At 42.9% G+C, this 17,369-nt stretch overlaps 1 protein-coding gene across 4 annotated transcripts in view; it reads right to left on the reverse strand.

Moving 5' to 3' along the window:
- Window positions 1-797: 797 nt before the first annotated feature.
- The window catches only part of elf1 (E74-like ETS transcription factor 1), a 40,564-nt gene continuing 23,992 nt past the window's right edge, over window positions 798-17,369 (reverse strand). For 2 of the 4 annotated variants that reach the window (XM_032527853.1, XM_032527854.1), the window contains exons 2-10: window positions 11,833-12,148; window positions 11,292-11,348; window positions 7,674-7,848; window positions 6,739-6,843; window positions 6,450-6,611; window positions 6,237-6,320; window positions 5,475-5,667; window positions 4,928-5,275; window positions 3,044-3,842 (exon numbers count right to left, since the gene is read on the reverse strand). In XM_032527853.1, coding sequence (XP_032383744.1) covers window positions 3,044-3,842; window positions 4,928-5,275; window positions 5,475-5,667; window positions 6,237-6,320; window positions 6,450-6,611; window positions 6,739-6,843; window positions 7,674-7,848; window positions 11,292-11,348; window positions 11,833-11,904 — 1,995 coding nt within the window. In that variant the 5' untranslated portion in view covers window positions 11,905-12,148. Of the gene's footprint in view, window positions 3,843-4,927; window positions 5,276-5,474; window positions 5,668-6,236; window positions 6,321-6,449; window positions 6,612-6,738; window positions 6,844-7,673; window positions 7,849-11,291; window positions 11,349-11,832; window positions 12,149-17,369 lie in introns of all 4 variants that reach the window. The other 2 variants (XM_032527855.1, XM_032527857.1) reach the window with 2 other exon arrangements.

Raw genomic sequence — 17,369 nt, forward strand, 5'->3', positions numbered from 1 at the left:
TGTGTGTGTGTGTGTGTGTGTGTGTGTGTGTGCATGCGTGCGCATGTGTGCGAATGGGTGTTTTTAACCATATCGCAAGATTATATTGAGTGGTACACAGCAGTGCATGTGCGTGTAGACAGAGCTACAACAGTCGGCAAAAGCTGCAGCCAGACAGCTTCTTTAACACCTCCAAACCCCCTCTTCCCCGACCCTGAACACACACACACACACACACACACACACACACACACACACTAAACCAATGCACTCCCCGACACACACACACACACACGAACATAACACATGCTCTAACAGAATCAATCCAAGGCAGTAACCCTCCCACACGGCAGCCACAGCCTAAACGCACAAACACACACACAAACACACACACTTCACTCTGCAAGCTGTGGTGACAGACTCGGCTGTCTTCAGTTCTGGGCATGTCACATGCTAATGAATCCACCCACAGCAACTGGAGAAGCAGTCCTCTTCAGTACAGTCCAATCAGTCACTGGCCTGCTAATGGCGCCAATCCAGTTCCCTCCAGTCGTGTTTTCTTTCTCTTCAAATGGCATGTGGTTGAATGTCCCTCAAAGCTGCAACAACCCAACAATACAACTTTGAGGCAGAAATGCTTCATTTCCATTATCTCAACAGAAGAAATTAATTGACATAGTAACCCCTTGCAAGCTATTTGTTTCCAAGTTTAATTTAGTTTTCTGTTTAATTTTTTTTCAAAACGTAACTTGAGTGACATTTATATGTGCCTCACAATTTCAAAACCACTTTGTCTGCAATAAAAACAACAAAAGTGGTTATTCAGTGATGAGAATTTTGTTTTTAATTAGTACATTGACTTTTTCTTAAAAATCTACTCTATATTCAGAATAAGGGATGCAATTGGCAACCCCAAGACAATAGAAGCAACTAAAGATAAGCAGTGGGCATACCTCAACATCTCAGAGACAACAAGCTTTAGGCAAAAGGCAGGGCAGATATGGGAATATGCACAACACAAAAAAAAGAAAAGAAAGGCAGCAAATCCCCACTCAAAGACAGATTTCTATGCAAATTTAACCCAGTGTAATTATTGATTGTCAAACATGTGCATGTACTTAAACAATAAGTATACATTCAGAGTGTCTTTGCAGACCCAGAGCCCTTTGGCTGATGGGGGGTTGTAAAGCAGCGTTTAACGCATGTCCTTAGGTGATAGATCAGATGGAGGTCAGTATGTCTGAATGTCCTCACTCTTCAGCTACAGTCTGGGTGGAAAATACAACCAATTTAACTGTGATACCACTCAGGATCAATATGGCTTCATCCACGGCCGGACAGAGGGGCCAATCGGATGGCTGGCCTGAGAGGTCCTTAGCAATATGGGACAGCAAATAAAGAAGGCACAGACTGGACTGACCAGAGACTAGGAGAGGAAGAGGAAAGAAGATGTGAGGAGATGAGGAGTGGAGACGAGAAAAATAAGAAGAGAAGAGAAAAAGAAAGGAGACTAGGCCAGAGCAAATGAGGGGAGAGAGGAGAAGAAAGGAGAGAAGCTTTGAAAACAACACTGGTACATCTTTGTACCAAATTACTAAAGAAACTTGAGATATGATTGACATACTGATTGATACATTTGATACTTTTTGCAGAACATAATCTTTTTAAATGCAGAGTCCCTAACGCTGTTGAAAAAGGTAAAGAGGTATGTCTGTTGAAAAGAAGTAACCAAAGCACGTTCAAATCAGACACACAACAGAGGATATCTACAATAAGAGAATATAACAGTGGAATAATTATGCTGCACTGAGCACTCGAGTCCAAAACGCAAAAGGTGATTATATGGAATGCTATACAAATAAAAAAATGTTGGTCTTAAAAAAAATACCAAATAAGTTTCCTGGTGTTAAGGTTCATAATCTTTGTATTTTCCCTCATGTTAACACACGTAAATGTGTTTCTTTTTACAGAAACGCCTTTCTTTTTACAGAATTTAGAAAATCACAAAATAAATAAATTCACTATGGCCTTAAAATTGAATCTCAATTGTATATTATATATGTGTGTATGTATATATATATATATATATATAGATTCATATATATTTCATTTCAATTTCTCTAAAGCAGAAGCTGATAAAATCTGTTTTATCCCGCGTATTCTTTCACTCCATTTGTGCCTCACCATCTTGCTGTGCCTCCAGTTTGCAATTCTATACAAACATTTTTAATGTTGGACTGTCCTTGGTGGACAGAAAATGCCCATTTCCATAGTAACACCGTGTTTTAAGGCCAGGACTAATAGAAAGTGAGTGCATACCTGTTTTGTATATATGAAAATAAATGAATAGTACTTTCTTACAGGTCTGAAAAACCATTTAGTCCATTTTTTATCTTATTCCCAGACGTTTTCACAAAAAAAGTCTTGAGCTATTTGAACTTCCTGTAAGGCACTCTTCAATTAAACTCTGAGATGTGTGTGTTTTTTTCCGGATTGGACACTGTGACACAGCATCCAAATTTGTATGTTGTTTATTTAATATTTTTAAACACACGTCCCCTGCACGTTCTCAGAAGTCTGAGTTCATTGCACCATTTGGCATTCAATCCACAGTTTTGGTTTGTTGCATTCTCCGCTTTAAACACACATGTCCAATGAGATTCAAGGTAAGAAAATGACTAACTGGCACATTTGGTAGACAGGGATCCCTGGTTTATCCAATGGCTGTTGTCCTGGAGGGGAAGGTTGTTGTCTGTGTTTCTGTGTATGGGTATGTGTATCTGTGTGTGTTAATGTCTATGGAAAAGTATCCCAAATCGGAAAAGTGACTCTTTAGAAAACCTAAACACTCCTTTGATTTTTTTTTAAATTAGGCACATAGTCACAAAATATGTGAGTAAACAATAAATCCTGAGGCTGTACTGACCAACCTTCCAGAGGCGCATGCCTCAAGATCCCTCGCTCTGATCTTTGATCAGATCGCTGTGGTACAAAAAGAAAACATTAAGTCTGTGGTCAAAATGGATTCAATTGCTGTTTTTGGTTCAGCTTGTGTCCTGCAGCCCTAAGCCTCTGCAGGCTCTGTCTTTATCTGGACAAAGTTTGCAGGCAATTGGACGGACAGTGGCAGCTCCTGCAGGCCTTTCATTCCCTGCTCAGGCTGCAGGGACATCTCCCCACGCACTTCCAGCTCCTCTACAGGGGTCAGGCCCTCACCAGGGCTGCTGCTCTGGGAGAAATGTCCATTTATTATAGTTTCACTCGCAGCCTCATAGCCCTGGCTTTGACTGGTATCAATGATCACAGTCCTATACTGCAGCTCTGCTTCCCCTATCTCAATCTCTTCTTTGTCAAAGATGTTTTCTGCCAGTGATGGGTCACCATTCACCATCGACTGGAAGTAGCTGGGGTCCAGCATCTCCTCTTTGACATGCAGCCCTGAGAAGTCGCTGGATTTGAGCACAGTGGCAATTACGGTGCCTGGCTGCTGTGCCACCATGGTCTGCCCACATGTTGTGTTGATGGTGACCAGGCGAGGGATAGTGCTGAGGTTAGAAGCGGTGGAACTAATGACTCCTGGAGGGGAAGTGCAACAGGAAGAGGCGGTGGAGCCCATACTGGTGACCAAGAGGTGCTGAGATAGGCCATCCTGCAAGCTGTTGGCTCCACCTGCTAGAGAGGCCGTCTGGATGGTGAGCACATCTTTACCACCTGCTATGGTGGAGGGCATGGTGTGGAGAATAACCCGAGGGGGGGACGAATGGCAGGAGTCCCCATTGGCCATAACCGTGGTGAGGGGAACAGACTGAAGAGAGCCGGGAGACGTCAGGACCATAGGAACTGATGCAGGAGCAGTCATTGTCCTGAATAGAGAAAAATAACTGATTATGTACTTGTGTTTCTTCAGCTTCCCTGACAGAGCTGGTGTAATTAAATATTCAGTTTGTAGCATTGCAAATATAGAAAAGGATTATTTTTTAATGAAACCCTATTTAGAAAGTTTCCCAGTGCACAGCTATGATCCTAAACAGCAGAACTAATGCCCTTATTAATATAACAAACTGCATTGTCAGCTGTAATGCAGAAGTCATTATTCTCCTTGATTCCTAACTGCAGGCTATGTTTAACAGCTTCAAAAGCCAGATGACTGATAATACATTGATTGTGCAGGCAAGTATAACAACTAAGAAACTAAGAATACCAAACAGCTGGGTCAACACATCAACAACAAATGAGCATTATAAGATTTACAAAGGTAGTATGTACCGCACGGCTACTGGATTGGATTTTACGTGTTTTGCTGTTACTGTGTCCATTCCTCCACATCAAAGGTTTGAGCAAACAGTTTACCTCAATTTCTGAAAAGCTGGCAAGGTTTCAAGATAGAATTCCCTTTCAAGTTGCAGCCATTAATAAAATGTCAACATGGGTTGAGTCAAATTTTCAGGACAAGCGTATTTTTATGCATGTGTGTATGACCACCAGATTTGAGTAATTTTATGTGTCAGGGGTTGTGAATTTACACGACCACCGAATAAATAAGATTCACACCTTAAACGCTCACGTGAAAAGTTGTTTGTTATCAAAGCATCCTGCTGGTTTAGAAAAACTCCTGTCTAATGTTGGATTTCCGAGGTTCACAGCAATATTGATATTTGACAGCTCATATCATACATATCGACTGATTTTATATCGACGGCATTTTCTGTTAGATAAAGACATTTATTAAGCATCACTTATAGGAATAATTTGACATTTCGGGAAATATACTTATTTGCTTTCTTGCCAAGAGTTAGATGAGAAGATTGTTACCACTCTCATTTTCTGCCTGTTTAAATTATGTAAGGCTACAGCCAGCAGTCGGTTAGCTGTGCTGGAAGAATTTTTTTGAATGGGAACAATGACTTCCCTGAGTTTTTTTGTCACTGCAAGGTTGGCAATCTCTTACCTCATGTGTTGATCTTGGACAGTTGACCCATGGTTGGCCTGCAACATATTGACAGATTGAAGAAGCTGCTCGGTCTGTCCGTCTTCTTGGTACAGATATTCATCAATAGGCTCCTTCTTCATTTGCTTCATTGAGACTTGATGTTGACCATGAGCCCTCCCGTGCCCTTTGGACCCTCCACGGACCATAGACCGCCCGTTGTTAGATCTCTGATTCCCATAGCCAACGTTGACATCAGAGCCTGTGTCCTCATCCTCGATTACCACCAGATCAGTTGGCATCTCCTTAAACTGATAGACCAGTCGCTGCCCCTCCACTTTGGCCAGTATGCCTCTCTGATAGTAGTACCTACAAGAGAAATTAGATAAGGAGTAGTTCATCACATTATAGACATTATAATGCTTCAAATTTAACGTCCTCCTAAAATCACTGTGTTGTTATGAACGTATCTGTGGAGTCATGTCTTCTGGGTGTAGAGCTAAATGGGAGTTAATGTGCATGATGACAAAGCTTTAAAAAGTGGTGCCCATTTTGATGTTCCTCTTACCTAAGAGCTCTTCCCATGGTCTCATAGTTCATGTCAGGCTTGTTCTTGTGTTTGCCCCACAACTTTGAAACAGCCTTGGAGTCCACCAGCTTAAAGATGCCTTTCTCTCGTTGTGTCCACTTGATGTATTTGGGACAGGTGTTCTTATCCTGCAGTAAAGCCAGAAGGAATTCCCACAGGTAGATTGTGCTGCCTGCAAATATGGAGGGGGGGGGACTAAATTAAATCATGTTGTAAACATTCAAGCCCATCAGACATTTATAGTCTCTAATAACCATTGTCGTGTCAGTTGCATGTGTGCCTTGGAAGTTAATTAATTATACCAAGCCTGGGAGTAGATGACTCTAATTTGTGAGATGCTTTGGCCAGAAGTGGTTAAAAACAGCAATGCTCCCAGTAGTCACTTGAATCCCAGACAGCATGACAGGGTGATGTATATGTGTGCAGCTAAACCTGTCGTCTCCAGCCCCTTCCTCTTTGTGTCACACTGTATGGTGCAATGAGGGTTCACATCGAGCAGCACTAGTCTGCTTCTATTGGTAGAACATCAATGTGCCCTCCAGCCTGCAATCACTTCTGTTTCCCAGCACCCTGAGATCCCCTCATCCATTAACTTGACCAGATTCAACCCCGCCGGACTGCAGGGGTTGAGGACTGCTGTTTGCACACTCCACGGGAGGAAACAGAGCGCACACAAGAGGAGGGGAGACCTTGATTTTTATTGGCTCATTACAGTGAAGCGGACAAATTATTGAGGCTTACCTTTGCCCTCTTTGCTCTTCTTCCTGAGTGGCAGGTTAGGGGTGGTGATAGGGGAGCAGGGACGCACCGCCCGCGGCTTCCGCACTACAATTCAAATTGAGGGGTTGCGTGTTATAAAGTGAGAAGTCACAGTGAAATCATCCAATTACCGACAAGACGGAAATTTTAGCACAAGAGATAATGGAGGAAAAAAAGAGGATGACTCAGCGTTACCTTTGGTTTTTTTCTGAGGTTTTAAGGGACACCTTTGGGGTATCTCATCCATGGATGAAGTGTCCTCATCTAGGGACATGTCAAGGGCATCATTATCCATCTGATCAGGCCTCAGAGGGGCGTATGTCAAGTCTGACTCCAGCAGAGTGCCGTAGGTGTGAACTACACAAAAACATAACATATAGAAACACAGACAAACCATGAATAGTCCATAACAAATGTCTCTCATGCTCAAAATAGGTCCGATGTTTGATCAAAGTTGAAATGTAGAATATTCAAAATAACTTACTCATACGCTTCTCGTCCAAAATGTTGTTTGGAGACTCCATGTTAAGAAGAGCTGCTGCGGCTTCGTTCGTCTCCATGCTGTCATCTGGGCCAGAGACTGTTGTTTCTGTCCACCAGACAACAACAAATTCATCAATATGAAATCCTTGTGGGAAACTACTTTGTATATTGTGGTATTTGAGTACTTGTATGTCTGGCTCTTTGTCTGAGACAGCTGAACGGCTAGCATTAAGTGAGTTTAAAGGTTAACATCATGATCAATTTCACATGTGCCAAGGGACGTTTACACAAACAAGAGATTGTTGTTGCTAGGTAAATAAAGAATTAAGCAAAAACAGGAAAATGTAGGTACAGTTTAAGAAATTGTTTAAATAGATGATTTATTTTACAGGCCAGTGATTACCAAATAATTTCTTAATATTTATTATTAGTTTTCCTAGAAAGAACATTGTTATTTTTGACTCATTTTAAAGAAAAGCAGAATGTGTTTCAAATAATTCTCTCTCTAATCATTTATAATTATAATCACATTTTGCATATTCAGTTGCCCAACCCACTGTACTGTGCACTGACTAAAGACTCTGCGTTTTGCAGGTGATTCATTGTAATAAATTTATTGTAAGCGTACCAATTAAACACTGTCTATATTTTCCTGATAATTAGTATCAATCACAGTTCTTTTGTAAGAAACATCTTGGAAATTATGGACCTGTAAAGTAAAGCACTACATAGGTGGTAAGATTACCATTTATTTCATTAACAGTTATAAAAAGAAAAAGATTTGGCTGTGAATCTGAGTAAAGACCAAATGTGTAGATTGTGATTTTCCTGCTTAACGTGGTCTTCCTATGATCTGGACTTAAACACTTGTCTACCGTGTGTGTGCCTTACTGAGCACAGTTCTCTTTAAATAACAGTGAAGTAAAATATCTTTACCTGAGAGGTCGACCCCTCCCACCAAGATGGAAGGTTCCTCAACGACATGGAGAGTGGTGTCCACCATGATGCCGTTGGTCACCTCGTCAGACTCCAGGCCGGAATAGACCTGCAGCAGATCGGCTGCAGGCACATGCTCAACAATCACCGCTGGGAATACTGACGGGTCGTCCAGCTAAACAGAAAGAGGGCGCACACACACACACACACACACACACACACACACACACACACACACACACACCACAACCCACCACACACAACACACCAACACCACACACACACACCCACACACAGAAAGAAAGGTATGAGATGTTGCAACACATGAGCTATCACAGGGAGGCAGGGGATTGACAGTCTGTGCACATACATACGTACACACACATATAGTATATATATATATATATATATATATATGCAATAAAAACACCATTTATTCCTCCACTACACATCATAAATGCAATATAAAAACCCCAGTTGACATCTGTTTAATGTTATAACCAGTTTTGGTCTCCTATTTTTATTGCCTTGTAAAATATTGTAGATTCATTCTCAATTTCAGCAAATTTAGAGGCACGTAGCATGGAGGAGAGCTCATTTCTGTGGTGTTGCAGCAGTCCATAAGGACCTTCTAAAGAAGACAGGAACCAGCTGTTTGATTTGGCCTTCTTCTCCTGAGAAGTTAAGCTTATGCTCCGAAATTATATTAGCCCAATTGAATGTTAATGGATCAATCGTGAGTTGCAGGCGAGCACACCCTTCATCATGTCCTAAACGTGCTTTGGGAATTCTAACACTGCAGTCTCATTTCAGGCATGGCTCAGGCAGATGAAGGAAGGAGCCGAGGGACGGAGGGAATTACTGGAGCTTGGGCCAAACCGTTGAAACAACTGCGAAGCCCAACATACTTGAGAGCTCTTCAAACACAGACTGGGTCAAAAGTACTCACTGGGCGCTTGGTTCGTGTCAATGGGGAAAGACATGGGGACTAATTCAGTCCTTTGAATAAATCAGACATGTGGTCCTCTAAAACTCTTGTTTCTTTCTGGTTCTAGTAGCCTGAAGCAACATTTGTTTGTTTGTTTATTTCAAAGAGTATGAAAAACATACAACATCAGAGGCAGATCTGATTCAGAAAGCATAAAACTAAACTGACAATATGTACGCCAAGTACTTTGACGCAAAACAACCAGCAGATGGCAGCAGACTACGCTTTAACAGTACAGTGAAATCATTTCTTTTACCATGTCCATGCCAACTGATTTTGCTTTTAGTGTATTGTGTCCAACCCACACTGAAACACTGAAACACATCAAATGTTGATAACAGAACTGTTTAAGCCCACCAGGCATAAGAGAAGTGCCTCCATTGAATATATTTTCTTAAGTTAAAAGTATAAAAAAATACCTGTGTGTTCGAACAAAAGATAATTGTATGCATAACCGGACAAACACCTTCTTGATACCATGCTGCCTGTAATCAGGGTGTAACTTACAATGCTGCCCTACAAATAACAAGCTACATCAACTGGAACTTGAGAATTTGCCCTGTTGACGGGGGTGACTAAGATGTATTACAAATAATGGAAATGATTATCCAGTGCCTTCTCGTATCTTTACATATACATGTGTGTGCTTCTTCCTCTTTGTGGTAATTGTACCCTGTCAATTAAGAACACATTTTTACAGTCATGAACTAATTAAAGGGGGAACCGGATGGAGAAAAGGTGCAGTAGGAGGAACATGTATAAAGGCTTATCTGTCTCTTTGCACAAGTGCCCATTGTTGGTTTGGACCTCTGGGGCATACCAGGTGTCTGGGCTTTGAGCCGTGGGGGTGGGAAGAGGAGGCAATGGAGTCTATGGATACACTCCCATTTCGGCTACACTTTAACCAGGAAACAGAATGGCTCATTATTTGGACACAGTATTAAAAGGTTGAGCCTCCCGGGCAGGACCAGTAGTAACTACACAACAATTCTTTAATAGTAATTTGTGACACTATACATAATATAGGTGTCTGCGAATAGAGCAGATCAACAACAACCAGCTCAAGGGGCTACTAAAAACCCTAAGTTTTGCTTTGACTACAGTCAATGTCTTACTGACATACACTGAATGTTTCCCATTAATCTGAGTCTTTGGTAGACATATTATCAGATAGCTAGACAGTGAGGCTACCACATCTCCTCTCCTGGGCCTAAATTATGTTTGCTGTCCTTGAGTGAGAGTCAAGTGTGTGTGTGTGTGTGTGTGTGTGTGTGTGTGTGTGTGTGTGTGTGTGTGTGTGTGTGTGTGTGTGTGTGTGTGTGTGTGTGTAGTCAAAGTCATTGGTCTGCTGAGCTCCTGAAAAAGCAGCACCACCCACTCCCCTCCAATCAGACGAGTCTGAGTCCCTCACAGTTTGCTGACAGAGCATCAGACATCTGAAGCTGCTGTCTCTGCTGTTGTTTTGATGTTAACTGGGTTCTGTTTTTGCTGGGAACACCTTCAAACTAGCCTTGTATTTTGCATGTTGCAATGTGAAAGATAATCACTGTGGAAGAAAGAGCCTGTTGTTTAAAGGTTTAAAATAGCGATAAGGTGGGGCTTTCAGAACTGGCGCCCAACATCTAACTCAGTCTGACAAATAATGTTGAACATCATAAAGGTTTTTAACAGCTTCTTCCTCTTTGCTGACTTGAATAGTGTTTGTAGTAGGGAAACAGGAGCGATAAGAATCGGACAGTTTTGCATTTCTGAGTTCCCCATTCTGCCTTTGAAAGCAACAGCATCTGTGCAAGCTGTTCCCTCCACACCCCACTCTCTTCTGCCTAACCTGCCCAGCCACAATGAATCCAACTGCCTGTACACTTTCAATATCCTCATTTTAATAATATTTAACAGTGCAGCAGCCCATAGCTTGAGAGATACTATCATGATGTGTACCTAAAAGCCAAATACCTGTTTCTGTAGCTTGACAATGTAGAAACCTTTACCTTCATTTCCAATTTCAAATAAAGAAACACGTTGTTCATGGCTAGTTGTTGTCACTCAGTTCCAACGTCTGTATTGTGGCCAAAATACATTTTTACAAAATGGCCACTGCATTGTAGTTTGTGTGATGTTCCCATTTTCTTTTCTTTTTTAGGGGGGGGGGGGGGGTGGGGGGGGGGGGGGGGGGGGGGGGGGGGGGGGGTGGGGGGGGGGGGTGGGGGGGGGGGGGGGGGGTTGGGGGGGGGGGGGGGTGGGGGGGGGGGGGGGGGGGGGGGGGGGGGGGGGGGGGAGGGGGGTGGGGGGGGGGGGGGGGGGGGGGGGGGGGGGGTGGGGGGGGGGGGGGGTGGGGGGGGGGGGGGGGGGGGGGGGGGGGTGGGGGGGGTGGGGTAAGTTCCAGGGACTTGGTAAATAGGGGCATGATGCTTACATAACAGGCTGAGTGGGTGTAGCAAGGAACAAAACTGTAGCACTGGAACAATGCAAGACCTTTTAAAAGAATTATCCCATCCTTCCAAGGAGCCTTGTAACTGGTTTGTCAGGTTAGGCCTGAACTGGTTCTATTCAGAGATCCAGTGACAACTTGTCATTCTACATACACACATACAGATACCGGTATACATAAACACACATACCACCACACTTACAATCAAGCCTGCTCCACAGGCTTCAGACAAGGTGGTGGGGATGAGATAACTGCAAACCTGATCAGGCAATGAAAAGACACATAGGCACAGGTTCACATAGTATGCACACATAGTAACCTTTGTGCCAAAAACACATTAATGGCCAAGCCCCACCCTTTCCCTCCCACGCTCCCTAACCTCATTACAGGTTTTTCAGTCTTTCCATTTCGGTTCTCCCAGCAGCCCACACTTCTCTTCCCAGACCTCCTCTCTGCTCCATCCTCCCCTTTGCCTGCCTCGTTCTCCAACATGTCGTCACAGTTAAAAATCCCAGGCTCTGAGCAACAGCGAATCCTACCCCAGTGACCATGCTGTTTGCACAAGTATAGTTTGCCCTGCTGTGAAAAATCTTACATTTATCAACAAGATCCGGTTGAAGGAGGTGGCTCGTCAAACACTGGTCCAAAAGTCTTTTGACTGAATAAAGCATATAGTCTGGGAATCCAGTTATGCATAAAAGCAACATAAGTTTTAAATGTGGTCTCTCAAGCATGATACGTACCTGATTGATTTCGTCCATCCCGTTGCTGGCAAATTCGAAAACCAGTTCACTGGGCTGTATTGCAGTCGTCATGTTCAGTTCTAAGGGCAGGGAGCAGCCTAAAATTACCGGGCTATGACTACTCCTGGCTCCTGAGACTCACTGCACCTCACAGAATGGCTTGCCTGTCGTTGTCCTGTTTTCTAATCTGGGCTGTTAGTACACAGAGAGAGAGACCACAAGCCCAGTTTCAGAGGAGTGCTGTGGCCCAGGTGGGAGCAGCCTCTTCCCTCTCTGACACGGAGGCTGGGTCCCGCTGCGCCTGGAGCATCTACACCTGCCAGATAGAGAGAAAGAGATAGGGGCTAAGGTCAGGTGGCATATTAGATCAGTTTAATTTCACTGAGAGACAAGAGAGGCAGGGAGGAGCAGGCAGCTAGTAGTGCAACAGTGCTAGTGTGAGAGGATAAAAGTATTTTTTAGGCATAAAAATTCACCATTCAACTTACAGTCCTGAACAACATCAGGCTGGACATCCGTATCTATGGGCTTGTGTCTAGTCTCAGCAGATAAATCAGATCACTGTCTAATTCCTGCCTGAATTACCTCTAATGAACTCACACAGCGAGTCAAGACCAAGCAAAAGAGAGTTGTTGGTGCCTGACCAAAAATAGATTGTAACAGGTTCCAGGCTTCATGACAATGTAACTGTTCCTGCAAGCATTAGAAAGCCATTTTTCATCTGAAGTTTACTTTTACTTTTACTCAACCTAATCCAAATATCAGAGATAATTATGAAAAAATATTTTAAAGGTTGTCCTCATTTGTTCAGTTTTTTCAGGCTCTGATGCTTAAAAGTTGAAACTATTATGGATAATACAAAAGTGATCTATATAAATAAACATATGGTCTATAAAACATCAGAAAACAATGAAAAATGATCGTCACAATATGCCAGAGCACATGCTGAATCTTTAAATAGCTTGTTTTGTCCGACCAACAATCCAGACCCTATAAATTTATCCCAATTTACCTTAATTTAACATTTACTTTAACGAAAACCTGAACCATCAAATGTTATCTATTATTATTGAAAACTAACTTTTAACTTGCCAATTAATTTTCTTTGATTAATTTTCTACACTTTAACAACACATCAGGAGGACGTCAGTGCAGTACTCATTGTAATCACTAATGCCTCTCATTTCATAGTTGTGTCCGTCCCTGAAGTGAAGACATCAATCAGCTCACCACCCTAGATCATAAGACTCTGGGGGCTGATATTCACATGAGAGGGTCTGAACAAACTCTCCCTCGACACAGAAAAACACACACACACACACACACACACACACACATACACACACACACACACACACACGATCACTTGTCTAATGAAGCTCTGGTAGCTCCTCTGTGCTGACCCTCAGGGAGTTACTGTGATCACAGGCATCGGGGGAGGGAAACTGGTGGTCATGTTGCTGTGTGTGTGTGTGTGTGTGTGTGTGTGTGTGTGTGTGTCTGTGTGTGTGTGTGTATTATACGACCCATAACCCAAAGGCTGGTTAGGGCTGAAGGACGGGAGGGGCTGCAGAATAAATGGACACTGCAGGGCCACAAACCCCCCACCATCCTCTTTCTCAGAGACCAAAGAGCTGCAGCAGTAGAGAAGTAAAAGATGGCAGTGTAGTATACCCCTCAACACACACACCACACAACACACACACACACACACACACACACACACACACACACACACACACACACACACACAAAATTCCGGCTTTTCTCACTGCTGCAGGGTGGAGCTCACTTGCTTTGAAATGCCTGTATGACAAAGTTGCATACCAGGCTCAGTTGTATTTTGAAGTTTTAAAGGGAGGGGGTAACAGGAGAGGAGGTAATAGAGGAGCACTAAACTTTTGAGCAGCTTGAGGGGCACAGGGGCCAAACACATTTTACGATTTAGTTTATCTTCCTGCTAAGCATCCAGACAGAAACGTAACATGTGGTTGTTGTCTGGAAAGCATAGCATTGGGAGATAAGGAAAGAGACATAGGGAAACTAAATCTTTTTGAAGGCTAATGTGTCATTCCAGTCAGTCCCTTCTGCTGTCTCTGCTGGGCAGTGTCCATGCCCACCTCTGCCAAAGCTGGACGCTGCTGCCATCTGTCTAGAGCTCTTCAGTGCCTTCTTCTTGGCATGTTTGCCCTGGGAGAATGTGACAAGCCATTACCAGACTCAAGCAGGACAGAGGGAATGTATTGGACGAGGCCTCCAAATGGAGAAAGATTTATAAATCAGGTTAAAAAATGAATAAATAATATATGCTGGTGGACATGTGTCTGCCTGCTAAGTGACTCTCCATTTATAATTTTACATGGACCACAAACACATTTACAGCTGATCCCCTCATCTGCCCTCTGTGAAGACCAAGACACCATGTGGGATGAGGTAGAAGTGCAGCGGTCTGTCTCATATGGGATCACTCTGAAATTGCCCTGCCCAGCCTTGCTGCCTTTCTCCCACATCTGACAAGCTAAAACGCCAGGCATGCTCTGTAACAGAACATCTTGGTTCCTATTTTGTCGTTGTCACAGTTTGTGTCAGTTTTATGAACATTTATGGATCTGTTAGTGTGAAAATTGAATGTTATGAAGCTGCGGGAAGGACTGGGGTTAAGTGAACAAATCATCAGCATCAAGTCATTAAGGAGTTATCAAATGACGGGAAATAGACTGTAATAAACATAAACAGTAAATCTTCTAATCTCCTTTCCCATGTTTTGTATTTGTGTGACTTTATGTGTCTGTTGTATTCATACTATAATATAACTGTGTTATATGTGTGTCAGTGTTTGCATGTTTGTATTTTCTATATTCCTCCTGTCAGTGCTTCATTGAACTGAATGGCCCAGTTGGCATCATGCTAACAGCAGACAAGGATACAAGAGAGCCAGCCATTAGTCAGACGCAGCCTGCACATTATCCCTGAGCACATGACAACAGCTGCCTTGTCCCAGCACAGGAGCAGAGTTGTAAGTGAACTACGTCATGAAGAGGAGAAGAGGAGTGTGAAGTGAGGGATTTTACTGGGATGTTAGTCAATGCATAACAGTCCACAGAGCAAATAGACTGCCTGTGACTCACTATGGGTGGGCCCTTCTTTTGACAAAATTGAGTATTTTAGTGTTGTTAATGAGCGGGGCATTCTGGTGACCCAGTGATCTACGGCATGAAATGTATAACACTGATGTTATACAAACACATGCTCCATGTCATCCCCCCCCCTCCCCTCTCTCTTCTTGTAACGCATTGTCTTTCTGATGTTAAAAACATTTTTTACAACTATCTTAACAACCAATCAATTGTTTTCTGAACAGCATTAATTGAATTTTGGCCACTTGGGAGCATCCGAAGAAGCAATTAACACAAAATTGATGTATTATCACCTTTATGAAGTTATTATGGTGAAGATGTTAGCCCTCATGTTTTTAGTCAACCACATTTTGGCTCTGTTTTGGTCTCCACCAAACCCTTAGGGGAATTGTCTGTGTCTTTAGCTGCTAAATGCTTCACTACGTTCACCAGCTAGTTACTTACTGTGTCTGTCATATGTTTGGTGCTTGACAGGAAACAGTCAGTCAATTTCTTTAAGATTTATTTTTTTGCCAACTCCATGGGTTCTGCAAATTTGTAATGAAGTTATTGAGTTTGGTACAGCAGCTGTTTGTTTTTAATATTATTTAATACAATTATTATTTTCTCAATTTAACAAGCCCTAAAGCCCTATAGATAACCACTAATATGGTTAGCTGATAGTAAGGCTCCATCATGGCCCCTCTCTGTGACCATGGTGATGTGAATCTTGTTATCAGGCGATTACAACTGTCTGTTATATATGGCAGCCTGGTGTGCAGCAGACTGAGGAGTATGAAGCAAACACTGGCCTACTCCACCCCTACAGCATGGTGACTGCCAGTCGCAATAACAACCAATTAGAGTCGGGATTCATGAACAAATGAAGCATTCCCAGAAGGTCCTACTTCCCCTGCTTTAGTCTCTTCAGCTGAGCTCATTGTTGACCATGAAAGGAGGTAATTTAAGCCAATTGAATGACTGTGCAATGACTCACCCTGCATGTGGTGAGCGCAAACATTGTGAGATGCGAGAAAAGGACCAGGGCAAACTTTACTTATCAGTCATTTTCAGCTCAGGTTACACATATGCAGATTTGTTTAGGTGACTGTTCAGCAGTCAAGTGGGGTGAACATGATAAGACAGTCACAGGATTAAAGATGTCAAATAGAGGGTGGTATTCCTGGTATCTGGCATATTTTTCCCACACAGGTATATGTCCTTTCTGTGCTCACTCACACCTGCAAAGATTTCAAAACTGACAGAGGCTGTGATTTTGCCCTTCATCATGAAGTGCAGGGAGACACATTTCAGCACTGACAGAAAACCGTAAATGAGTCCTGCAAAGGTTTAGTTTTCCCCACTCAGCTGTTCAGGAAAACACCGGTGTGCAAGATGGCAGAAAATGCGTGGGCTTACCACTACCATGTTATTGAATAGTTGTCAGCACAGACATGCTGTTTTTGCAGGATCCTCTGGGTTCCTGTAAAGGAAATGACTCAGTGATATGAGGCTCGAGCTCATTCCTGGAGCCCTGTGATAGCCCATATGGGCATCAGAGGATCTTCTGGTCATCATTTCTGGGCAGCAGTTCCCTTTTGGGCATGTTTTGGTACAGATGCCATCAAACTATGCACCAGTGTGTAACAACTGAACTTTTATCACCAAGGACAACTGCTCAAACACAACTCTTGTGAAGTAAAAACATGGCTCAGTTCAGGGATAGACAATGCACCACATTTCAAAGTAAAAAAAAAAACCTTGATCAAATTATAGCGGTAGAAGGTCATATTGTCTGAAAAGTGTTATTTAAGGAGTTGCATCAATGGCAAACACCACTGCTACAGCACTGTCAGCACCATAAATACAGTATACAGTATTTATTGTGCATTCTGCATTTTACTTACCACCCAGTGTTGCACAATACAGCTTGTCTCACCATGTTTCAAACTCCACTATATTGAGTTGAATAAAGGAGTGCTTTCACTGCAATCCTGAGGCCACACCATGCGTGTGGCGATAAAATGGCAGAGACGGGCACAGAGGCAGGCACAGACACTGGTTAATAGCATGCAGCTGCAAGACACAAGGCATCAGAAACACAAATGAGAGGGCACTGCGTCCAAGCCAGCAGCACTCATTGTGTCTGTCTTAAATTAGGAGGCCTTTGGCTCTGCTGTGCCAGGGCCAAAAAGAAGACTGAAAGGAAAGTGTCACCTCGAGCCCAGGCATTCAGAAGGAGAATGGAATTTAATCTCATCTCATGCAAACCTTGTACTTTTCCACTCAGGCTCTAGGCTCTAGGTCTAGGAAAAGGAGAAGGATCCATGCCTTTCTGTGACAACAGTTGTTTGTGCCAACTAATATACTGTTGGTATTTTTTGGAAGATTAGACATTATCCTTGGTGGGATAATACGGTC

This window comes from Etheostoma spectabile, chromosome 10 (genome assembly GCF_008692095.1).
Source record: "Etheostoma spectabile isolate EspeVRDwgs_2016 chromosome 10, UIUC_Espe_1.0, whole genome shotgun sequence".
NCBI lineage: Eukaryota > Metazoa > Chordata > Actinopteri > Perciformes > Percidae > Etheostoma > Etheostoma spectabile.